Genomic DNA, 27,023 nt, shown 5'->3' with positions numbered 1-27,023 from the left:
GGCGTTGATCCAGAGAACTAGTCTGACTGCCGTATGTGGAGTCGGAAAGGAATTTTTTTCCCCAAGGTGGAGCTTACTCTTTGCCTCATGGTTTTTTTTGCCTTCCTCTGGATCAACATGTTAGGGCATGTTAGGTTAGGCTATGGGTTGAACTAGATGGACTTAAAGTCTTCCTTCAACCTTAATAACTATGTTACTATGTAGAAGATTCTTTGGTATCTAAAAACAGACTGGTCAGAGGACAATGGCAGACCCCCAGCTCTACTGTAGACCCCACTAGAGTTTGTACACCCCCAGCAGAGCTTTCAGGTCAATTCCTACATAATCTGATGCAAAGGGCCATGGACAGTTTTAATCATGCAATGTGGATGGAACCAAGTGAGCCACTAGGTACCCAAACGGAGAATGAAAAAGTGTAAAGTCACCTGATGAACTGACGTGCACGTGTTGATGATACTTCTACGGCCTTATTGACATTGCTAGTGGTTACCACTGTAAGGTATTGAGTACATAATGTGGGCTTTATGGTCTATACACCTCCTGCATCATGGTTGCTGCTGTGGGACTCTGAACAAGTAAAGGGTTTCTCCTTCCCGACCTGCAAAGCCACTTAGCTGGGGACAAATATGTATATGTGTGGCAAACTTCCTTGGGACTTCACCAGTGGTTGATGTCTCCAGGTCGGAGGTAGAGCTTGAAGATAATATTTCTTCCTGGTTAAAGAAAGTTCTTACCTAAGTTTATCACACCTTGTGCACCTACTGTGATCATTTAGCCTTTCCGTGGCCAATAATCCAGTAGTCCCTTCACTCCATATCCCCAAAATTAGATATTATTTACTGGTTTATCTTGCCCAGGTCTCTAACCTTTTGTGATGCTTTGCCGTGTGATCTATACAATGAGTGGGGTCTTGGCAAAACTCTACTGAGGCCAATGAATGGTTGGAGCGCTCACATGCATAGACTGCATGATATTGCTGCTACCAAAGTAAAAGACAGTGAGCACCCGGGTGATGGAAGGATAAAGGGGATTCTATCATCCCCCAAAACTGAAGATGAAACCAAGTACATACCCATATAGTGGACGTAGTCTATTTTATGTCTAGGTTTTCCTGTTTTGAGCTAAATTCTTCTTTTACCTTGCACCTATTTCGAAGTCTATTTTCTATTTGTTTGTTTTTTTCTTCTCTTTTTCGCTATTACATCCCTCTTTTTGTAATGCAGACTTTTTAAAAAGTCACAATTTTTTTGTGCAAATTAACTCTGTCCTGTTCCCCACGGTCCCACCACCCCCTAGTGATTTTCTGTTTGTAACATTTTAACGGTTTGTGCATTTTTTTTTTGCACTAAAAAGAATCAAACAGATAAAAGTAAAAAACATTTGTGATTTTAAGCAAAATTCAAGAGTCTGCGTATGCCTAAAAATGGTATTAAGTATTAGGATACAAAAAAGAAAAGTGACTAAAACCCCCCTTCCTCTGCAAATGATGAATGGGGTCCTTAGTGTATTAATGCTCGCCTTTACTGGCCTAGAAAACTCTAGTCAATAAGTAAATTAGGGTGCATGGCACACCCTTGCTGTGGTCCGGAGATCAGTGTACCATGAATGCCCCCTGAATTACACTACACATGCACAAGGTCCCTCCCTTTATCTTGATTGACAGCTCTCACTTGTGAGCACAATCCTCCTGGGTGCGCATGCATACACTGGGGATTTAGGAACCGGCGCACACAGTGTCTGTCCGGAGCCGGTAGCATGCACCCTTGTTCTGTTGCATCCTCTTGCAGCGGCAGCAGAGATGTCTGTGTGCACCCATGCAACCCCCTAATCTGTCAGTGGGTGCGCTCGCTCGCAGGGTGATTCGGTTTTGGTAGCGCCAGCTCAAGGCAAGTGAGGGCTGTCAATGAAGGTATAAGAAGGGGCCTTATGGTGCTAATTTAGGGAGCAGAACCATGCACGGTGCGCTGGGCCACACCAAGAATGCTCCGAGCGCCATCATTTTCACAATCATTACTAGATGACAGACCATTTCTGCCGTTCTAAGGCTCCAGTAAATTCAGAGTCGTCATTCAAGGAAGAACAGGACAGAGAGGGCGCAAAATACTGTAAGTCAGTGGAAAGCTGCGCCAATGGTGCACCGAGTGCTAGTGCTTGGTGTGAACAGTCACTTTCTGCTGACAGACTGCTGACGCTGCCAGTTTAGCATTGGTAGAGATGCCAGAAAGACGGGTCTGATATATTAAACTAAACGCACATGGAGCGTGTTTTTCATGCAAATTTCCTGGTGAATTATTGAGATTTTAATCATCTCTACAACAAGCTGTGGAAATTTCCCGCACATGAATTGCCCAATCCGCACAATCTGAAGCATGCCACTTCTTTGTGCTGAATATATGGAAATCTTCACTCTTGGAATGCATAGGATAAAGTTCTCAATACAATGCACCAGTAACGTGCACAGATTGTGAGGTAGGAATACAGAAGAAAGGCTGCAGATACACAGCATGCAGCTTGTGCATGTACCATTAGGCTCTATTCACAACATATAGGAATAAAGGATAACGCTGAGAGATACGTCAGATCCATCCATACTATCCATCCATAATTCTTTCCATCCCTTCATCTATCCATCCATCATCCCTTCCTCCCCCGTCCATTGCATCTACCCTATCGATCCATCCTTCCATTCAGCCATGTATCCTTTCATCCATCCATTCCTCCATTCAGCCATCTATCCTTTCATCCATCCATCCATCCATCCCTCCATTCAGCCATCTATCCTTTCATCCACCCCTCCATTCAGCCATCTATCCTTTCATCAATCTATCCATCCATCCATTCCTCCATTCAGCCATCTATCCTTTCATCCATACATCCATCCCTCCATTCAGCCATTTATCCTTTCATCCATCCATCACTCCATTCAGCCATCTATCCTTTCATCCATCCATCTCTCCATTTATCCATCCATCCCTCCCTTTCTCCATCCTTCCGTAGATTATTCCCTCCCTTCCTCGATTCAACTCTCCCTCCCTACATCCATCCATCCCTGTCTTCCTCCTATCCATCCATCTCTCATTCATCCATCCATCTCTCCCTTCTTCCATCCATTCCTCCATCTATCCCTCCCTCCACCCATCCATCCCTCCATTCATCCCTCCATTCATCCAACAATCCCTTCCTCCATCAAACCCTCCCTCCCTTCCTCTATCCCTCCCTCCATCTATCCTTTCTCCATCCCTCCCTCCATCATCCTTCCATCCCTCCCTCCATCTATCATCCATCCATCCCATATATTAATATGTGTATATACAGCCTGCTCATGCCATCCCTCCTGTGTACTGTGTGACACCGCATTTTCTATATTTTTCTAATTTCATCATCTTCTTTTGTTTGTGCCTGATAAATGCGCAGAGACAAAACACTTGGGCTACGACATCCAGTGGAAAAAAAAATACTGAGTGAAATGTTAAAAACAGTTGCAGCTGTATTTAATTAAAGCCCAATCTTCCCCATAATAATACATTTCCAACATGGGCTTGTTCTCATGACATGAACGCAGCTGTCGTCAAATGGACTTTTTTTTTCTTTCCCTTCTCCCCTTTTTAGATGCAGCTGCAGTCAGTTTTGGAGTTAAGAGAAGGAACCTTGTCAATGACTAAGTGCCTGAATATCAAATACTTCCTCTTGTCTCTGCTCTTTATTCCTTACCAAACCCCCAGGCTCGACATCTACAGTTTGAGCTGCTGCTACATTTCTTTTATTATATTTTTATTGGAATTTAAGAAGGAAAGGAACATTTTCACGTGCTGGCTTATGTGATAAAATGCAACGTTGTTCATGTAGTATGAATTACAGAAAAGTATTTAAAGGGGTTGTTCACTTAATGGAGGAACCTGTTCAATTTCTATGCAGTGCCTCCACAGGGCAAGTGAAGTGTTACATGGTAATGCATAAATATACTGGGTACTCCGGTGCAAGACTTGATTGGTGAGAATTGGAACCTACATCTGTCAGACTTTCATTTCCTAAATGTCCCACATGGGACCAGCCCATTTTACTTTAGACATAGTTTATGCCATGTAAATAATTGGTTTAAGATCCCCCTTAGGTACAAATGCTCTAGTTTTCCTAAAAGTTCCAGTAATGGATGACATAACAAACAGCCACAGTCCCCCATAAACGTCAGCAACATGACCCCATGCAGGTCAGTCATAGTACTCCATTAAGTAAAAAGCATAGTGTGTGATGAACTGAAGAAGTGATAAAAGTGGCAAAAATGGTAAAGGGGTTGTCCAGGTCTAAGTTATTGATTACCTATCCTTTCAATAAATCTTCTATGGTCCAATACATGGCTACCCCCACAACTCAGCTCACACCTGCTGGAAGTTCACAGTAAATTCAGACATAACCATCTGAAACCGAGGTGTCCATCTTGCCAGTGAGTCAACCTAAACCATTATTCTAGGTCTATTTTTGCCAGATCTGGTTCATATTCCATTATTTGTATTATGTATTTTGTATTATTATTAGTATTATGTATTTTGAACTGTTATGCTGTAATATCTATTGTCTGTACAAGTCCCCTCTATAATTTGTAAAGCGCTGCGGAATATGTTGGCGCTATATAAATAAAATAATAATAATAATAATAATAATAATAATTATTATTATTATTATGTACAGTACATACAGCTCTTCTCATCCACCACATGAAGAATCCTAGCATAAAGCATCATCTCTGGGCATATGGTATATGCAAATTGCAGATAAACTTCTAAAATACATTCCTCCGGGGAACGATAAAAATAGTCTAAGTAATATTAAGAAGAAAACTGTCCAAGTAGCATGTTACTAAGCAACTTGGTATAAATGACACCGATTCCTCCTACACTTGTCAATATGGCTCATTCCCAGCATTCCGTCGTTACATATAGCTCTGTAACAGTGTGCAGTATTGAGGGATTTTGGTTAAAGAGACGTTTCAGGCAAGACGTGCACAATAAACAGAAATCAGGACAGACAAGAAAAGACTTCGGCATTCTCAGAGTTTACAAACATTGGCGCAAATTTGTTAAAGGGGTTCTCCTTGATTTGGACAATCAGTACTTGTTAGTAAATTCTATATCCCTGCTTGTTGGGACCCCCCATCAATTAGCTGTAGTGTTTGGGGAAACTTGACATTAAGGCCAAATTCCCAAGTTGTGGATTTGTCTGGGGCTTCATCGACACAATGACACGTGTGGAGCAACGGCACTTCTCTAAAAAGTCTTGCAACAAAAAAATACAAGTCGTGTGCGGCATTCATTGAAGTCTATGTCAAGCATGACATGACTATTTCTACAGTACCGTAAGGGCAAATATAAAGATATTGACACCTTTGGAGGAATTTTTATTTTTTATTTTTTACTTAAATGCATGTATTTTAAATTGAAAAATAAAAATTTTAGTAAATAGGTTTCATTAAAAATGTTGCATCCTTTGGTTTTTAAGGCTAATTGTAAGTTGCACATCACTGGATGCAGAAGGAGCTCGTTGTGATAGGGAGGTTTACTGTGCTCCTCACAACTCATTTATGAAGAGCTTAGCTAACAAATCTTAGTTGCCTTTTCTTGCTGTGCAGATCAAGAAATACACTCTTTGCACAGTCAATTTCAAAGTATCACAAGTTAGTAGAGTTTAGACAGATACAACCTAGTAAAAACCCCTTACAAAATAAGGACGCTGTTCTCCTGGAGATCTAGAAAGTGCACGTACGTGATGAATATGTTTATTCTTTGTTGTAGCCAATGCAAGGTCCCTTAGCTTACTGAATGGTGGTGGATATCACATTTGGAAAGAGACCAAATGGAGAGGTGCTAGTTTATTTGTGAAGGTCTACAGGAGATAAAAAAAAACCTTCTAAAGATCAAGGGTCCTGATTAGAGTTGAGCAAATTTTTCAAAATTCAGTTCCTATTATAATCAGCGCCAAATATTGTTTTGGTAATTGCCAAATACAGCCGGACGTCATTGGAGTCAATGGAAGTGAAAATGAGCGAATATGTTCGGAACCGATCATTAAACATAAATTCAGCATAAATATGGTAAAAATATGCCACACATATGGCAAATTCATATTTGTTAACCAAATCCGAACATATTCGCTCAACTCTAGTCCTGATGTGGAGATTCAGAAGGTGCACCCACATGATCTTTTCCTCGATACAGCCACTGCAAGTCACCATAGCTTGCAGAATGGTGGTACTTATCCTATAATATAGGGGCTTCAAAACCAGTCAAAAAAGAGATCACATACTCTTGATGTGGTGAAGGTGCACATGGGTGGCTATCCTCCTGTCATAAGTCATCTTAGGTCAAGACATAGCTGTCGGGTGACCGGGGACCAGGGGCTCCTTCCCAGTCCCTAGCACTAGGGGGCACCCTAGCTTGCCCTGCTCCCGGGATACTTCAAATAGCAAAGATTACGGGGCCTCCGCCCTTTTTTTATCTCCTAAGTTAGCCCTCTGTCTGTTCTCTTTCCCCAACCAGGGAAGAGGGTGCGATACTGTGCACCGTAATACAACAATCCGAGAAACAAGGCAACATGGACAAGGGTTAACAGAAAACTCCAGGCATACAAAAAATTCACTTACATGTAACAGAGGAATGCACCAGGGTTTGAAGATAGGGGAACAAATAAAAACAAAGAAGGCTAAGGAATTACCATGCATACAAACCAAGCAACAGTCACTAATAACTCCTTCAACTCTCCTCATATGTGCTCCTGTCCCTCCATTAGTCATGCAGCAAAAGCTAGCTCTGAGGAGGATTAGTAACAGAGCCCAGATTATAAAGGGAAAAGGAGTGGCTAACCGAGCTCTGCTGTGAGCACAGGGATTTCCAACATGGCCGATTAACCCCTGTCCTGCCAGTAGAGATATACATTTAAAATGAAGGAGAAGTGCTTCTTCTCAGCACCGGAGTTGGAGCAATTAGGCGCTGCGGTCTTCTTGCTCCATGTGACACCTTACCTTTCAAAACAGTGGTTAGGACATTAGGAGTAGACAACAACATACCACTCATTATTCTGTACAGGAACATAGGAGCCCAAAAGCTAAGGGGGACAATTTTTACCTCAAAAGCAGGCTGAATTGTCCATCATGGTGAGATCTTGGATTTCAAAAGGCCCATATACTGTGCTTTCCCAGGAGTCCTCTTCTGTCTGTGTCTGCACCTGATTCAGAGGGAGACCCTAATGCAAAGGTGGACCCATTTTTAAATCTGTGTCTGCTGCAGTCCGCTCTGTTTCTGCTTTTGCTGCTGGGCAACGCTAAGCCCACATGACAGTGACAGTCCTGTTTTATTACGGGAAGTTTTGGTGCTGCTAAATCAAGGAGCTATGGGTTTAATTCCAGTTTGGTTTTGATTACTCCTTCCTAAGAGCCATGGGTTGGGCTGTTTTCTACTTAAACACCTGAACCTGTGACTTCCACTGCCAGTCAATACGTTCAGTTTACCTGGTCTATAGCTCTATTCCTTGCTCCTGTTGTGGCTTTCTGATTTCTCCTGTTTCCTGACATTTGTTGTATTTTGAGCATCTGCTTGCATTTTAACTTTGTTCCTGACATTACCTCTTGTTTCTAACCCAGCATGATGACCTTTCTAGCTTGCTCCACTGGGTGGTAGTTGACTCTGTGGCCCAGCCCAGAGGTCCCTGTGTAAGTCCACAAAACTGTGCAGGGGTTAATGAGTAAAGGCCAGTCCTGATATCTAGTAAATGGAGTGACTTGTGCTAAGCCTGTCCCTGGAAGCCCTATTAATAGCTGCCATTCTTCCATGAACACTACAACTGTGATTCATTCTCCTGAAGTGGGACCCAAAAGGTGCACATGTGTAACTTCCTTCATCTCCTTGATGCATCACTGCCCACAACTTTAGCTTCCAGAATGGTGATGATTATCACATTTAGAGGTTGACTAAATGTAACTGTAGACTTGTGAATCTTCACATTGCATGCATGGGATGTGAAGATTCACAAGTCTGCAGTCACATATATTGATTTATTTTAGACTGGACAACCTCTTTAACGTTCTCCCAATAAGTTCTACAGGAGTTACAAAAATAGCACAGCAAGGGATCTTGTTCTACTGATTTAGTGATCTTGAAAGCACAGATGTGTGGGCAATCAGACTCTTCCTATATGCAGTCTCTTTAGGTTATGTGCAGACAGTTTCTATGAAGAGGTAAAAAATGAGTTTTCTAATGGAACCAACTTCAGGAAACACCTCTCTTTTGGGGAGTTTTTGAAGGTTATTTTTACTCCTGCTGTGTTTTTTTTTTGTTCACCAGGCAATTTGCAAAAATCTGTAGTAGGAAAAAAAGACTCAAAAGAGAATAGAATGAATAAGAAGAGTTTTTTATGGTTTTTTTAGGGATTATTTCAGGCATTACATAGAGCTCCTTAGAGAACTCTGTGCGCACATAGCTTTAGCTTGCAGAACGATTTTGACTACCACATATGGAAGGAGTCCAAAAGAAGATGTCTCCATTAAACTAGAAAAACAGTTGCATCAAAGTGGTGGTCTAGGAGATGGGACTTAAACAACCATTGGGAAACCCTTTCCTAGGTCCCTTTTTCCATTTAACTTGAATATTTAAATTGCTATTTCCATTAATTCCTATAATGACATTTCGAGGTGGTTAAAGAAGGAACCAAATGTCTTCCAGTGTCCTTGAATGAATACTGTAATACGCAGTGACAAGTTAAATTCTTCACGGGTCTGGAGCCTGAGGGTAGTTTAGTGGGCTGAGCGATACAGATAGATTACAAAAATCACTTCCCATATTTCACATAAATCTGAACAGTTAGAATCCGTCACAACTGTTTCTCGGTGGATCTAGGTCATTAGAGAACAAGACAAGCTTGTAGACAAACTCAAATTAAAAAATAAATCTTACTATTCCCATTGTAATGGAAATTTTTTCATGGAATGCATGAATCTAATGTAAGGTAATGAAGTGAAACGCGGAGGCTTGATGCAGCTATTCCAGTAGAAATAGCTGCGTAGCACTGGTGAATTTAAACATTTTAAAGGGGCTATACAAAATATGGCTGCCTACATCCAGAAAAAGCACAATGCCTGTCCATGTTTTATGCCTGATATTACAGCTTTCTTCCACTGAAGCAAATTATGCTAGGAGGCAATACCACACATAACCTATGGACCTGTGAGGCATCATTTCAATAGAAAAACCATCCATAGTTTGTTGATGCCATAAACAACTTTTACTAACTGTTTGCTTGAAGTACTTACATCGGACTGCCCTTGTGACTACCCCAACTGTACTGCATCCCCAGTTCTAAGGCTTATACCTATTCATTTTTATCTAAAATGTTACCCTCGAAAATTGAATTTTAATTTTTCTGCATAATTAAATCCCTTTTTAGGTACCACAACTTTTCCAGGCAAACCCGTTTGACACATACTCTTTTCCTTAATTTAATTGTTTAATGGCTTTTGCCTCAAACCAGATGACCATGCCAACTTGATGAACGAACGGTCTGTAGGAAGATTGATCTTGTGCAAGTCTAGATAGGTCCACAGTTACCTTGATAGTATCAAGTCATCGAGTTGTTGGTTTTCCCTTTGTACCTTCTATACTTCCAGCCATGATGTCCTTCTCTATTGATTGCTCTCTTCGTATCATGTGTCCAAAGTAGACAAGTCGTTGCTATATGATCCATGGTGACACGTTTGGTTTGATTTGTTCCAAAATCGATTTATTTATTCTTCTTGTCATCCATGGTATTGATAACATCCTTCTCCAGCCCCACATTTCGAAGGCATTGATTCTTCTTCTGTCTTGTATCTTTATCATCCAAGTTTCATATCCATATGTTACCACAAAAAAGACCAGACTATGTACGAGCCTTGTCTTCGTCGCCAGAGAAATGTTCCTTAATTTGAAGACCTTGTCCAAATAATTCATTGTTGATTTGCCCATAGCTTCCTGCACCTTGGAAAAGTGACTCTAGATACCAAGGCTTGATGATGTGGAGAAGAAAATATTAAGGAAATGCTGACTTAGGCTACGTTCACATTTGCGTTGTGCGCCGCTGCGTCGGCGACGCAACGCACAACGCAAACAAAAACGCAAAAAAACGCACGCTAAAACGCTGCGTTTTGCGACGCATGCGTCCTTTTTTGCCGAAAGTTGGACGCAAAAAAAATGCAACTTGCTGCGTTTCCTGCGCCCAACGCTTGCGGCCAAAAAAACGCATGCATCGCAAAACGCAGCACAACGCATGTCCATGTTAAATATAGGGGCGCATGACGCATGTGGCGACGCTGCGGCGCCCGACGCTGCGGCACTGAACGCTAATGTGAACGTAGACTTAAACACCCAAGAGATTTGCCAACTCTTTTTCAATGAGCCACCCAAATGATCTAGGTTATTAGTAAGTATACCATTGTTGACTCCCTGGCTTCCAACACATAGAAACTTTATTTTAAGATATTCTTATTGCTAAGTCTGGTTCCCCATCAGGCAGTGGGTATTCTACAGCCGAAATTGTGCTAAATCATTATTTTGCAAAGATCACTTTTATTGCATGCTGATTACACTACAAATGTTCATACAATTATCATTACCATATGGCAAGATTACAACAAAATGTAACATCCCCATTATAAAGCTGGAAGAAGAAAATATGTGATCTTACCATTGACTATACATGTAATAGAGATGGATTCTCCTCCCTCATCCCTCTCCCTGCACAGTTCACAGAGCGTGCCCACCACAAAATCACTGTAGTCAATAGTTTTCATTTCTTATGTCGTGGTTGCTTGTTCTAAAGAAAATCTTCAAAGATGCCACTCACAAACCAGTGCAGCCGTTCTGGCAAGATGATGGTCACCATAACCATGCATTAAGTAATGTTAAACTATGTGTTTCCTCCCACTGTGGTGGAAATCTTAAAATGAGATCATTGCATCAAATCAGGGCAACCAGGAATGAATAAAACATATATTTGTCACAAGGGACGGAGGTCATCATTGAGTTTTTGCATTTTGCATCATTTTGGCTCTGCAGGCCACATTTCCAGGGCTTGAGTTGAGTGAGGGGAGCAGTGGTAAACCTTGCATTTGTTTTGGTTCATGTAGAGGCCTCAGTCCTTTTTTTGGTCAATACGGGCACCTTTTTTTCACTAAAAGACCCTCTCTGGGGCCTTTCTGGGACTCTTACAGGATCACCTGTTTCCATACTTCTAACAAGAGAGCAATGAATGTGTGGCCATCTCTCCTATGAGTGCAATAAGGAGCCCATTGGGAAGAAAGGCTATTTCTGCAGAGGTTTTCACCATCTTTAGTCCCTGACACTTTAATTCCCTGGCTGAATCTCAGGCTTTATTATTATCACTAACTTCTACTAAATAGATTTAGATGACGAGTCCAAAAACAATTAATTAAACCTAACTTTAACAGTATGGGCTTGTGCACACGACCAATTTTCTGGTACGAGTGCCATCTGTGATTTTCACGGATAACACCCGTACCTATAATATTCTATTGGGCTGTGTACACATCCAACTTTTTCCTTGTACTGAGTGGCGCTTATTTTCAGTTTGTTTTCAATTTGTGCCAGAAAAGGCTCGGTTTTGTTTTGCCATGAATAGTGTTGAGCATTCCGATACCGCAAGTATCGGGTATCGGCCGATACTTGCGGGTATCGGAATTCCGATACCGAGATCCGATACTTTTGTGGTATCGGGTATCGGTATCGAAACAACATTAATGTGTAAAATAAAGAATTAAAATAAAAAATATTGCTATACTCACCTCTCCGACGCAGCCTGGACCTCACCGAGGGAACCGGCAGCGTTCTTTGCTTAAAATGCGCGCGTTTACTTCCTTCCGTGACGTCACGGCTTGTGATTGGTCGCGTGCCGCCCATGTGGCCACGACGCGACCAATCACAGCAAGCCGTGACGTAATTTTCAGGTCCTCAATGCCCAATTCTAGGCATTCAGAATTTTAAAATTACGTTCCGGCTTCTGATTGGTCGCGTCGCGGTCACATGGGCGGCACGCAACCAATCACAAGCCGTGACGTAATTTTAAAATGCGCGCGTTTCCTGCCTCCCGTGACGTCACGGCTTGTGATTGGTCGCGTCGCCCATGTGACCGCGACGCGACCAATCAGAAGCCGGAATGTAATTTTAAAATTCTGAATGCCTAGAATTAGGCATTGAGGACCTGAAAATTACGTCACGGCTTGCTGTGATTGGTCGCGTCGCAGCCACATGGGCGGCACGCGACCAATCACAAGCCGTGACGTCACGGAAGGAAGTAAACGCGCGCATTTTAAGCAAACAACGCTGCCGGTTCCCTCGGTGAGGTCCAGGCTGCGTCGGAGAGGTGAGTATAGCAATATTTTTTATTTTAATTCTTTATTTTACACATTAATATGGATCCCAGGGCCTGAAGGAGAGTTTCCTCTCCTTCAGACCCTGGGAACCATCAGGGATTCCGTCCGATACTTGAGTCCCATTGACTTGTATTGGTATCGGGTATCGGTATCGGATTAGATCCGATACTTTGCCGGTATCGGCCGATACTTTCCGATACCGATACTTTCAAGTATCGGACGGTATCGCTCAACACTAGCCATGAACCTTAAATAAACTTGCCTGGACATTGCAGCAATACCGTTGCCTGTGTCTACCTTAAACGCAGCTGAGTGAGTACAAACCTCTACACTTGGTGCTAGAAGCACAGGCATGAACCCCAAGGGGCAGTGTGACTGCTGCACAGATATCACATGTCTTGGGTGAAAGTAGCTGCAGGACAAATCTGACAACATGGAGGATTTGATAAAGCAACTGGTGCAGGTTAATCTCCAGCAGCAACAGATATGGCTGCAGCAACATCAGCGGCAGCAGATGAAACTCCTAGCTGAGGAGGTCCATGGCAGGGCAACTGCCCCGACCCCAAATCCAGGTGATGACTCTCACGTGAGGAAGACAGTAAGAAGAGCATTATAAAAGCTGAACCCGGGTGATGATGTTGAGGCGTTCCTGGCGGTATTTGAAAGGGTGGTGGAGTGGGAGAAATTGCCTCCGGAGCAGTGGGAGGACGTTCTGCGCCATATTTAACAGGTGAACCACAGATGGCGTATTATGACTTGGCGTTGCAGGATGCAAAAGAGTACGCAAAGCCAAAGGCTGAGATGTTGGCACGCTTAAGAGTGACTGACTGTCAGGACGCAACGGATGCACCAGTGGGCTTAAACCTCCCCGGTCCCAAATGTTTGAACTCCTACACCTGGTCCAAAAATAGTTGCAACCTGAATCCTTTTCCCCAGCACAGATGGTGGAAAAGGTTGTCGTGGACAGGTTAATACACTCCCTACCAAGGCCGGTGCAATCCTGGGTTGCCCAGGGAGATCACCGTAATGCCGATGACCTAGTGAGCCTGGTGGAGAGGTACAAGGCGGTTGAGAGGTCCTTGAAGAAGCAAGGGGGTGGAGCATCCCCATACTGGGGTTCCCAAAAGAGGGCGGACAGCAGAAAGCGGACGGGACATCTACGAGTCCAGGAGGTATCTGAGTCAAAGGCCCCATCCAATCATATAATTTGTTGGAGGTGTCATACCCCAGGTCACATAGCTGCCTATTGCGCCATGACCACCTAGACAATCGACTGCAGCCTAGGACGGTGATGCTCATATTTTGCATACCCTGCCTGCAGCGCTGTGCAGTGCTGTGTCAACCAGGCGAGGGACCGCAGGCATGCCCCGTGACAGTAAACGGGGTACAAATGACTGTCCATAGCAACCAGTGATACTTGTGCAAACTCTTCCCAGATTCTAGCTTCTTTCTCTCGGCTCCAATATAATCCAGTCTGGCCAGTTTCCCTCAGGTGACTGAGACAGGGTGAACCCATTTCCTGATTTTTAGTCAAAGCTAAGCAGGTACATTTAATTAAGACATGCATTGCTAGGATTTAACTCTAGACTACTTGGCTTTGCTACATATGTTTAAGTAAATATAAATAAGAAAAATCAGGAAAATATAAAACACAAAAGTGGGCATAAATAGTTAAGGGTAATACAAAAGTATTAAGTTATGGATCAGTGCCATTAATTTCATAGAAGTAAATGTAAACATGTTGTGTATAATATAGGCTTATATCTATCCATTAACACTGCATATACAAAAATGTACATTTATACTGTACATAATAGTATAGCAAACAGAGCATGATCACAAATATAATAAGTAGGGATGAATAAGCACTAAAATGCTCACTTGCTCGTTACTAGAGCCAAGCAATTCCTAATGCTCCAGTGCTCATTTTGAGTAATGAGTATAATGGAAATGAATGGGAAGTCCGAGTATTTTTCTGGCAGACCCTGCAAGGAGGTCTGGGGGGGCAGTGAAAATGTTGAAATAGATGGAAAAGTGCTGAATGGAAGGAGAACTGTATGGGGAAGACCACTGGAAGCATCTCTGACTTCCGAGTTCAATGGTGTCACACTTTTACTCCACTTTAAAAACTGACAAAACATTAAAAATTGATGAGAAATTGGAATTTACAGGAAAATAATTGTTAAGAAACATTCTTTCCTGTATAATGACTTGTATATAAGACAAAATGTAAAAATTAATAAAAGCATAATAATTTAAGTAAAAAGAAAATTGAATATTGATTACATTTGCATTAATTTTTTCTTAAAAAATTTGGAAATTTCAGTGTATGAAGAAAACCAGAACTGCCAACAATTAGATGAAAGAAGGACTCTTAGAGATAGAAGAGGGCCTCTTACATTATGTTCAAATTGTCATGTACTAGTACTCTTTGACTAATAAAGGCTTTGCACTTAGTGCAAAACCTGCCAAAAATTACATGCAGGGTCATCCATATACCCTTGAAGGCACCAACTGTAGTGCCTCATTCAAATATCATGAACAAAGTGTAGTTGTGATATTCCTATACTCATAAAAGCTCTGCACACATAGCAAAGTCTGCCAAAAATAACAAGCAGGGTCATCCATACACCCTGGAAGGCATCAACCACTGTAGAGTACCTTATAAAAAATGTAAAGTTTAACGGGGGGGGGGAGGGGAATCACAGGAAAGGCAGCGGTACATAAAGTCGGCTATATGTGCCAAGATCGCCACAGCCCACACTTCCATGTCTCCAGCATAATAATGACTCTCCATGTCCTCATCCTACTCCTCCCTCTCTTTCTCCTCCTCCTCAACCCATCCATGTAGGAGAGATGGGATGAAGGTTGTGTGGATACTAGCCTCTGTTCCTCCTCCACCTCAGTCTACATCTCCTCATTGTTACCCAATCTGCGCTGGGCAGCATCTCCCTGTCTCATGTGTTCTTCCATCTCCATCTGGTCCATATACAAAGCTTCATGTTAAATTGTGAGCAGCGACTGTTTAAGTAGGCACAGAAGCGGGGTCGCTGTGCTGACTATGGTTCACCATCTTTGTGGAGTCCTCAAAGTCTTAGAGAACCACACAAATGTCAAACATCCATGCCCACTCTTCAGAGGCTATGTACAGAGGCTGACCAGAATACCGACGGGCGTGTTACAGGTGGTATTTGACAACTAACCTCTGCTGCTCACAAAGCTTTGTCAGCATATGCTGTGTGGAGTTCCAGTGCTTTGTGACATCGCACACCATTTGGTAAGCTGACATTTGCATGTGCTTCTGCAGGACTGCCAGAGCAGCAGCAGCTGTAGCTAACTTGCAGAAATGGGTGCTGATGCGGTGTACATTGATCAGAAGCTCTGTCAAATCTGGATATGTTTTCAGAAACCAGTGAACCACAAAGTTGAGCACATGTGCCAAGAATGGTATATGTGTGAGCTTGCCAAGCTTCACAACCGCCACCAGGCTACGGCCATTATCACAAATGACCATACTTGGTTGGAGATTTCATGGCAAAAGCCACAGATCTGCCCAGTCTGTTAATTTCTTTAAGTAACTCTGCCGCTGTGTGCAGTTTGTTTCCTAGACAAATTAGCTTCAGCACAGCCTGTTGCCACTTCGGTGAGGCAGTGCTTTAGAGCTTGTAGCTCCCAACTGATGTGGATGACATGCTCTGAGATAAGGAGGAGGAGGAGCAGGAGGTGGTGCAGGAACTGATGTAGGAGATGGAGGAAACCCGGATAGAAATAGGGCCAGCAATCCTCAGTGTGGGTGTGCCGTGCCAGGGTGGGACTCAGCCCTGGCCTCTACAAAGTTCACCCAGTGTGACATCAGGGAAATGTGGCATCCATGGCCACAAGTGCTTGTCCACATGTTGGTGATTAAGTGGACAATCCCAGTAAGTGCATTGGAAGGGCATGGGTGACGTTCCTGGACATGTGCTGGTGCAAGGTGGGGATATCATACCATTAAAAACAGTGGTGGCTGGGGACCGAGTACCTGTTTAACGTATGGGCCTGTGGGTGGGTGGCTGTAAACTTTGTCTTTCGTTCCAAGAACTGGGGTAGGGACAGCTGAACGCTATGCTGGGACAGTGATTTAGACGTGCCTGATGATGATGCGTCAAAATGTGTAAGGACAGGTGCAGATCTCTCTTTAAAAGTCCCAGACTGGGGAACACCTAACTCTTTGAAGGAGAAAGTGCTCTGAGGAACAATTGCTTACCATCTTCCTCTGATCACACCACTGCCTCTTCCTGCCTATTTTGGTGCTGCCAATCCCTCACCCTCAGCGCTGCTGGTCTTGCTCTGCATGCCTGCTTCCAGGTTGGGTTCATGACTAGGTCATCCACAACCTCATCTTCCACTGCCGCATCATGCTCCTCCTGACTTGGTGTCTTAACAACAACCTGACTTATCGGCAACTGTGTCTCATCATCATCTTCCTCCTTAGCCAAATTTTGCCATTCCCCACTGTCATTTTCTTGTGGCTGCTTTAAGTTTTGTGTCTCACTAAACGGCATGTCCGCCTGGCCCTCTTGGGCCAATCAGGGTGTGAAGCCAAATCAAGAAATGATGTTGTAAACTGCTCCTTGGAGTGTTCTAGTGTGGAAGAGATTACTAGTCTGGGACTCAACATAGTTGGAGGAAAGAGGAACAGGGAGAGGATTAACCCCTTCATGCCCGTGGGATTTTTCGTTTTTCCGTGTTTGTTTTTCACTCCCCTCCTTCCCAGAGTCATAACTTTTTTATTTTTCCGTCAATTTGGCCATGTGAGGTCTTATTTTTTGCGGGACGAGTAGTACTTTTGAACAACATCATTGGTTTTAGCATGTCGTGTACTTAAAAACAGGAAAAAAATTCCAAGTGCGGTGAAATTGCAAAAAAAGTGCAATCCCACACTGGTTTTTTGCTTGGCTTTTTTGCTGAGTTCACTAAATACTAAAACTGACCTGCCATTATGATTCTCCAGGTCAGTACGAGTTCATAGACACCTAACATGACTAGGTTATTTTTTACCTAAGTGGTGAAAAAAATTCCAAACTTTGCTAAAAAAAAAAAAAATTGCGCCATTTTCCGATACTCGTTGCGTCTCCATTTTTCATGATCTGGGGTTGGTTGAGGGCTGATTTTTTGTGTGCCGAGCTGGCGTTTTTAATGATTCCAATTCGGTGCAGATACGTTCTTTTGATCGCCCGTTATTGCATTTTAATGCAATGTCTCGGCGACCAAAAAAGCGTAATTCTGGCGTTTCGATTTTTTTTCTTGTTACGCTGTTTAGCGATCAGGTTAATGCTTTTTTTTATTGATAGATCGGGCAATTCTGAACGTGGCGATACCAAATATGTGTAGATTTGATTTTTTTTTATTGATTTATTTTGATTGGGGCGAAAGGGGGGTGATTTAAACTTTTATATTTTTTTTATTTTTTTCACATTTTAACTTTTGCCATGCTTCAATAGCCTCCATGGGAGGCTAGAAGCAGGCACAGCATGATCACCTCTGCTACATAGCAGCGATCTGCTGTTCGCTGCTATGTAGTAGAAAATCAGGTGTGCTGTGAGCGCCGACCACAGGGTGGCGCTCACAGCTACCGGCGATCAGTAACCATAGAGGTCTCAAGGACCTCTATGGTTACAATGGAGAAGCATCGCCGACCTCCGATCATGTGACGGGGGTCGGCGATGCCGTCATTTCCGGCCGCCCGGCCGGATGCGGTAGTTAAATGCCGATGTCTGCGTTTGACAGCGGCATTTAACTAGTTAATAGTGGCAGTTGAATCGCAATTTCACCCGCCGCTATTGCGGGCACATGTCAGCTGTTCAAAACAGCTGACATGTCCTGGCTTTGATGCGGGCTCACCGCGGAGCCCTGCATCAAAGCAGGGGAGCTGACATCGGACGTACTATCCCGTCCGATGTCAGTAAGGAGTTAAGTGTTCCAGACTCTTGGCAGGTAAGACTGGGTGGTACTGCTGGAAGCATTATTTGCTATCCTACCGACCACCTGTTTGCACTGACGTGGCTTCAGAAGTGGTGTATCGTGTCTGGCTGTAAAGTGAGACAAGAACCTATGTGTCGTGGATTAGAGTGCTTCTTGTGCTCTAGCAAATGTCAAAAATCGCACCAGCCCCATGTCCGCAACGTTTGCGTGAACTATCATCAGCACTTCCCTGTCCCTTACCTGCAGCAGTCAAAGCTTTTTTTGGAGTTTAATACCACCGTAATGTAACTCAAAGCACGTAAAAGTGTATGGATAACAAATATAATCCAGAGTGTTATATACCACCGAAAAGTAAAACACAGCACGTAATATACTATGGATGCCTAATTGAATCCAGAAAAAAATGTCAATGCTTTTTTGGAGTGTTATATACCTCCGAAATGTAATATTACCCACGTTAAATCCTATGGATGAATTACTGAATCCAGATACAATTTTTGAACATTTTTTTAGTTTTATATACCACCATAGTGTGACACTAAGCACGTTAAACTGTGTGAATGCCGATGTAGCAAGTTTTTCACTCCCCAAAAATAATGTGGCCACGTGCAATAGCTATATATTTAGCAACAGACTGCAAAGCCCTAAGCCCTGTTTAGAGACTGTATTCTGCCACTCTTCTTGCTCCTGCAACTGTTCCTTGGTTAAATGAAGAATGTATCTGATACAAACAGCAAAGCACAGGATTAAACCTTAGAAGGACTGATAGTATGATTGCTCAGCATCAGCACCAGTATCGACACTAGGGGACACTGATTAGTGGCCTTCAGAAACTCAAGTGATGCCATAACACTGCAGTGAAATGCGCATCATGGTATAATGTGGGAACTAGTGCTAGAGGTGTAAAAGACCAAACGAGATCTGTGAAGAAGATTTAAGACTGTGAGGACCAGACCGACACTGAGGACCAGGAGGGGAGCTTTGTGGAGAAAGTGGAGAAGGCAAGAGCTGGGGAAAGGCAAGTATAATTTTTTTTCTATTTTTTAATCCCATACAGACAGTTTTTTTCAGCAGGATGTGCACCTATGATGTAGCTGAAACTGTGTAAAATGCTGATTGCTTTAATGGCTATTGGTCAAACAGGTATGCAACCAAACAAGTCATTCCAATAAGAATTTTGCTGCAGTTTTGGCTGCACTTCCAAGTCACTTCAGTTGCAATGTCTAAGATCAGCCTAAATCTTCATCTTTATGTCAGACATGTGCTTTAAATTCTGTGCCAGATGGTGACTTAAAATCACGTCAGTCCATCTTTTCTCAAATCAAAACTAGAAATGAGAAAAAACTTTTATTTTAGTTGTTTTAATATTATTACTATTATTATTTATTATTTTTTTAGAAACAGTGCCACCTCTATCCAGAGGTGGGTATTGCACCCCAACTGTACTCAATTCCTTGGCAATCCACTGCACTATCAGACACAACCTGTAGACACGTGTGGCACTGTTTCAGGAAAACAGCAGCTATGTATTTGTGATCATGAGCAACCACTATAACTGTGTAACTGAAGCCAACAATGCACTGCTTTCTCTTATTAGATAAACAGTAGAATTATTATTTTAGCTTTAGATCAGAATGTGCATATAACATTCTGTATGGCAAAGTATTAGCAACTTACCCAACTTTATGTTTAAAATTCATAATAAACTACTGCTGGATCTACTTACTTTGGGTTTTTCATATGCTGAAAGATTGGAATTATTTCATTTCCTTGGTCACACTGTATCAATAAACTACGTAATCTCTCTGTCAAGCAAGAAACAAAGTGAAAACATTACTATACAAGTAATACAAAGATGAGGAAACAAGCATTTGTGGTATGTCATTTATGAGCTTTTTCACACAACTCATAAATACTCCCTCAATTACCAAAGTCACAGAGAGTACCTTAAAGTTTAAGGACCATAAAATTACTAAAACACTGCACCATGTGCCAAACTATATTATAATTACTATCATACTGCTGACATGTACAATAATATAATTACTATAATACTGCCCTTATGTACAAGGATATAACTACTATAATACTGCCCCTATGTACAAGAATGTAACTACTATAATACTGCCCCTATGTACAAGAATATAACTACTATAATACTGCTCCTATGTACAAGAATATAACTACTATAATGCTGCTCCTATGTACAAGAATATAACTACTATAATGCTGCTCCTATGTACAAGAATGTAACTACTATAATACTGCCCCTATGTACAAGAATATAACTACTATAATACTGCTCCTATGTACAAGAATATAACTACTATAATGCTGCTCCTATGTACAAGAATATAACTACTATAATACTGCTCCTATGTACAAGAATATAACTACTATAATACTGCCTCTATGTACAAGAATATAACTACTATAATACTGCTCCTATGTGCAAGAATATAACTACTATAATACTGCTCCTATGTACAAGAATATAACTACTATAATACTGCCCCTATGTACAAGAATATAACTACTATAATACTGCTCCTATGTACAAGAATATAACTACTATAATACTGCTCCTATGTACAAGAATATAACTACTATAATACTGCTCCTATGTACAAGAATATAACTACTGTCATACTGCCCCTATGTACAAGAATATAACTACTATAATACTGCTCCTATGTACAAGAATATAACTACTATAATACTGCTCCATGTACAAGAATATAACTACTATAATACTGCCCCCTATGTACAAGAATATAACTACTATAATACTGCTCCTATGTACAAGAATATAACTACTATAATACTGCCCCTATGTACAAGAATATAACTACTATAATACTGCCCCTATGTACAAGAATATAACTACTATAATACTGCTCCATGTACAAGAATATAACTACTATAATACTGCTCCTATGTAAAAGAATATAACTACTATAATACTGCTCCTATGTACAAGAATATAACTACTATGATACTGCTCCCTATGTAGAAGAATATGACTACTATAATACTGCTCCTATATACAAGAATATAACTACTATAATACTGCCCCTATGTACAAGAATATAACTACTATAATACTGCTCCTATGTACAAGATTATAACTACTATAATACTGCTCCTATGTACAAGAATATAACTACTGTAATACTGCTCCTATGTACAAGAATATAACTACTATAATACTGCCCCTATGTACAAGATTATAACTACTATAATACTGCCCCTATGTACAAGAATATAACTACTATAATACTGCTCCTATGTACAAGATTATAACTACTATAATACTGCTCCTATGTACAAGAATATAACTACTATAATACTGCTCCTATGTACAAGATTATAACTACTATAATACTGCTCCTATGTAAAAGAATATAACTACTATAATACTGCTCCTATGTACAAGAATATAACTACTATGATACTGCTCCCTATGTAGAAGAATATAACTACTATAATACTGCTCCTATATACAAGAATATAACTACTATAATACTGCCCCTATGTACAAGAATATAACTACTATAATACTGCTACTATGGCCAAGTATAGTATATTGATTCAGTAGGATTATTTATGTCAGATAACATTACACACGAAAGGTACAATACACGGTGACAGTATGGAACTCAGTACAGTCATAAAAAGTTCAAAAATGTAAAAAAAAAACTGTGAGCAGAGGAATGTGTGCGGTGCATTGCGACTCACGAGGATATCTAAACTTGACCTATAATTTTATTTCACAAATAAGATATGCAAACTCTATTAGCTCTGAATGATTAACTTCCAGTCTCGAGAGGAAATAGACTTTCCTGGGAATTATTCATAGTATCCAACTTGGAGAAGCCGGATGTGTCAGGGGCTCATAACCTCATTAGCTTGAGGAGATAAATATTTTCATCAGAACCGTGCAGCTGTGACAGTAAAGATTTACAGCCCTACACATACAGGTATACATAGGCAAGGTGTGAAATTGGGTTACTATATTTCTTCCTCTACTAAGTTAATATAAGATAATAAGTTCCAGTGACAAGAAAGGAGAATTTTTGTGGAATTCTTTACGATTTCACTAAAATTGGTACTTTAATAGGAAATACTATATTCACAGGGTGGAATAAGACTTGGCAGGCCGCCCTCTTCAGGCTACGATATGGACCAGTCTAGTGAATGGTGGAGGTCCCAGTGTTCGAGAGCTGGACTTGACCGCCAGTATACCGGGCTTTGGCATCTAGCAAAACATTACAGTCTTTCCCTTAAAAAAAGTTGTTCCTTTATTTCATACTGATGTTCTATCCACAACGATGGTCATCAATATCATATTAGTGAGAAACCAACAACTGTCAATTTCACCAATCAGCAGTTGGCAAGTCCCATGATGGCCAGGACACCAGAGTTGCATACATTGTCCAGTATCCATTGTCGGGAGCTACAGTTTTGCTTCACTTTAATGAGAGATGAACTGCAGCACTCATGAACGACTACTACACAGTTCTAAGCTGTAGACAATAACAGGCTCGCGTGTCCCTGTGATGGTAAAGTCATCATTGCGGTAGGAAGTCGAAACCAGCAGATGACCATGCAGTGTCAAAGCCGGAATGTTAGGGGATCAGAGAGGTCTGTAGAGTTTCTTTTCTCTTTTTAGACCAACCTGAGCATTTTTATTTCCAAAAATGCTTGTTCATCAAACAACCCTTGCAAGCTCTTCCCTTGACAACATATTCAATTAAAAGCCAATTTTGTTAATTTTTTGGTATTCTTCAATTTCTTGCCAAACTGTTTATCATACGTAGGGTTTAGTAGCAGTAGTAACATTGAGGAGGACAACTTGTACAGACTTCAAAATAGGTACAAATTAAAAGAAGAATTTGGTGCAAATCAAAAACAGTCTAAAAACACCAAGAACTAGACAAAAAAGACGTAAATGCAATAATAAGTTGGAAGCCTGGTGTCATCTTTCTCCATGTTACATGTCTGGTGTAGGAGTTCCGAGTGGCCTGAAAGTAGTTGAGTAGCAATAATAGATAGAGGTGGAATGTATAATTTCTTCTATGTCTGGTGGTCCCCTTATGTGCACAACGCTAACCTTAATGAATAAGACTCCATGTTTTCTCAATAATTCATGATATTTTTTCTTGTTAAAGCTGTCATTGCATTTTTCTAATAGGTGCACGCAGATCAAAGGCAGGGACTGGATCAGACATGGCCTTTTTTCAGACTGTGCAACAGAAAATCAAATCTATGCCATCCTCGGGCTGGCATTCAGTAGATTTCCTTTTCTGGCGCACTCACAGCAAGAGATATGTCTACTTTATTAAGCATGTGATGCCTCATAATTAGAGATGATTGGATTTTTTAAATTCAAATTTGACGTCTTCACCGGAAATTTTCCAAAAATGGGATTTGAGTTGAGTAAATTTGTGTAAGTCTCAATACTGGAAAGCTTGTAATTGCTTCAAAAATTTTATATGGGGAAGACGAGAGTGAAAGAATCAGTTGACCAGAAGAGCTTACACTCTACATGAGAGCTAAAACCATACTAATCATAAGAGCTTACACTCTACAGGAGAGAGAGAGAGAGAGAGAGGACCCCACTGACCATAAGAGCTTACACCCTACAGGAGAGAGAGGACCCCACTGACCATAAGAGCTTATACTCTACAGGAGAGAGAGAGGACCCCACTGACCATAAGAGCTTACACTCTACAGGAGAGAGAGGACCCCACTGACCATAAGAGCTTATACTCTACAGGAGAGAGAGGACCCCACTGACCATAAGAGCTTATACTCTACATGAGAGAGAGAGGGCCCCACTGACCATAAGAGCTTTCAGTCTACAGGAGAAAGAGAGAGGGCCCCGCTGACCATAAGAGCTTACATTCCACAGGAGAGAGAGCGAGGACTCCACTGACCATAAGAACTTACACTCTACAGGAGAGAGGACCCCACTGACCATAAGAACTTACACTCTACAGGAGAGAGGACCCCACTGACCATAAGAACTTACACTCTACGAGAGAGAGAGGGACCCACTGACCATAAGAGCTTACACTCTACAGGAGAGAGGATCACGCTGACCATAAGAGCTTACACTCTCCAGGAGAGGGAGGACCCCACTGACCATGAGACCTTACACTGTACAGGAAGAGAGAGGGATCCGCTGCCCATGAGAGCTAACACTCTACAGGAAAGAGAGATAACCCCACTGACCATAAGAGCTTAAACTCTATAGGAGAGTGAGAGAGAGAGGACCTCATGGTCCAAAAAAACTTACACTCTAGAGAAGAGCAAGTGTCACGGGGTTACCGCAAAACATAGGAGCCAGAAGACCGCAGCGTCTAGTGCTCCTACTCCAGTGCTGAGAAGAAGCATTTCTCCATCTTATTAAACATATTTATTTCTTCCAGCAGAACAGGGGGTAATCGGCCATGTTGGAAATCCCTGTTCTCAGCTGTGCTCAGTTAGCCACTCCTTTTCCCTATATAATCTGGGCTCTATTACTAATCCTCGTCAGAATTAGCTCTTGCTGCATGGCTAACGGAGGGAGAGAAGTTGGTATGAGAAGAAGAGTTGGAGGAGTTATAAGTGACTGTTTGGTTTGTGCGCTTGATAATTCCTTATCCTTCCATATTTTGGTTTCTTCCCCCTCCTGCACACGCCGGTGGATTCCTCTTTTATATGTGAGTGAATATTTTGTGTGTGTGGAGTTTTTAGTTTCCCCTTGTCTTTGTTGTCCTGTTTGTCGGGTTGGTGTAGTGCAATGTGCACAGTAGCACCCCCTCTTCCCTGGTTGGGGGAAGAGAACAGACGAAGGGCTAACTTAGGAGATTAGGCAAGGGCGGAGGCCCTGGCATCTTCGCCATCTGAAGTATCCCGGGTAACAGGGCGAGTTAGGACGCCCCCTAGTGTTAGGGCCAGGAAAGAGCCCCTGGCCACAGCTGTGTCATGACAGCAAGAGAGAAAAAGTGAGAGAAAACCCCACTGGTCATAAAAGTTTGCACTCTACAGAAGAGAGGCGTACCAAGTAACTCTGTAGAAGGATGATGACTCTGCAGTCCAAACTGTGCTCCAATGGGAACCGTTGATCTGATCTGTGATGGCCCGGTACTGACCACCTCTGTACAAGGTATGGTGATCTGCTAGACTGTAGTCTGTCCTGATGAAGAAGCATGAACTTCAAAACACGTAGACAAATAAACCGAATTTTTGAATTTCTTCTTTTTCCTTCATCATTTACCAACAGCACAGAATTAACCCATTCACTCCAATTTGTGATGTTTTCCAAGCTGTGGGTCACCAGCAGCCTTGAGTCTTTACAGTTGTTGTGTCCAGGTGAGCATCTTGCCTAAAATCATCACATTTTACCCCGATACGACCGTATTGCACTTATTGTTATTCCAGCTTTTTACCATGATCCTCTACATGTCATGGCTGAAGAGCATTATGGGCAAGTCCGCGCGGCCGCACAAAAAGACATTAGTTCATTCTGATGTATCAACAGTGTGGGAAATGTAGTCGGGGAGCCCCCTTCTTTTTCTGAAACCACAAATCGAATCTTTAAATGGCAGAATTCACTTGAAAAGGTGAATATCAGGAAAATTGACTTAAACTCCGTGGATCAATCAGCTCATCTCTACTCTTAATAAATTTAGAGCAACCTACTTCACCGACATTTTTATGAAAATTGGCGTAAAAAATTCAGTAAATTTAACACCAAAACTCTACGGAGGCATTTGTCAAAATTTGTGACATGTTAAAGCAAATGAAAAAAATAAGTGAAGCAAGTGACTTCATAAATTTCCCTCAAGAGCCTAAAAAAACATAAACAAAATATCACTAAGGCTAAGCTCACAAGATCATTTCGATGTTTTACACCTATGTACAGAGGTTGTAAAAATGTCACCCTGTTTCTATTTTTTGTGATAAGTTTTTTTTCTTATCTGTTTTTAAAAAGTGAAGGAGGGAGATTGCATGAACTTTTCTCATCCATTGATTCTTCGTAATAGATAAAAACAGATGAAACGCTGATGGATCACTGAAGCAAAAACATTTTCCCCATTTTTCACGCTACTGAGTTTCTTTGACCCATACAACTGATCCAAGCATTCATTTTAAAACCGGATCTGCGTGTCCGGTCAGTGAGACTCAAAGTCGGTCCTATTCTCATCCGATCAGACTTGGCAAATTACGGTAAATCTATAAGAATCCTTCTACATTCCCTAAATCCTATACCCCTGGAGGTCGCAAATTTTTCAGAAAGTTCATCTTCCATTTTAAGCCAAAAAATCATTCCCTGGTACATTCCCCGGAGCTGAGAATTCAAACAGGTTATGTCTCTCCTAAATCAATAGGACGGATCACGGCTTAAACATAGAGTAAATACTTTGGCATTTTTCAATTTTAGTAGAAAGGACAGAACGGGCCCGGTCAAGCCAAAAAAAAAACTTCATCACACTGTGTGGGGAATTTGAGGCCTTCATAAATGTATGAAGAATGGATTGTGTGATTTAGGAAGCGGGAGCAGATAAGAACAATAAGGGTATTGATTCAATATGTTGAATGGTTTACAGCCATGCGGCGCAGTAAATTTTCCTCTGGGCATAGTGCAGATAACAGAATTTTC

General features: G+C 41.6%; 1 protein-coding gene across 2 annotated transcripts in view; it reads right to left on the bottom strand.

Moving 5' to 3' along the window:
• The window catches only part of NOX4 (NADPH oxidase 4), a 287,217-nt gene that overhangs the window by 73,121 nt on the left and 187,073 nt on the right, over nt 1-27,023 (bottom strand). For both annotated transcript variants that reach the window (XM_077298554.1, XM_077298555.1), the window contains exon 13: nt 20,100-20,178. In XM_077298554.1, coding sequence (XP_077154669.1) covers nt 20,100-20,178 — 79 coding nt within the window. The remainder of the gene's footprint in view (nt 1-20,099; nt 20,179-27,023) is intronic.

The sequence above is a fragment of the Ranitomeya variabilis genome, chromosome 3, assembly GCF_051348905.1.
Source record: "Ranitomeya variabilis isolate aRanVar5 chromosome 3, aRanVar5.hap1, whole genome shotgun sequence".
In the NCBI taxonomy this organism is placed as follows: Eukaryota; Metazoa; Chordata; class Amphibia; order Anura; family Dendrobatidae; genus Ranitomeya; species Ranitomeya variabilis.
Note: the sequence above shows the minus strand (reverse complement) of the source record. Positions and strands in the feature narration are given on the sequence as shown.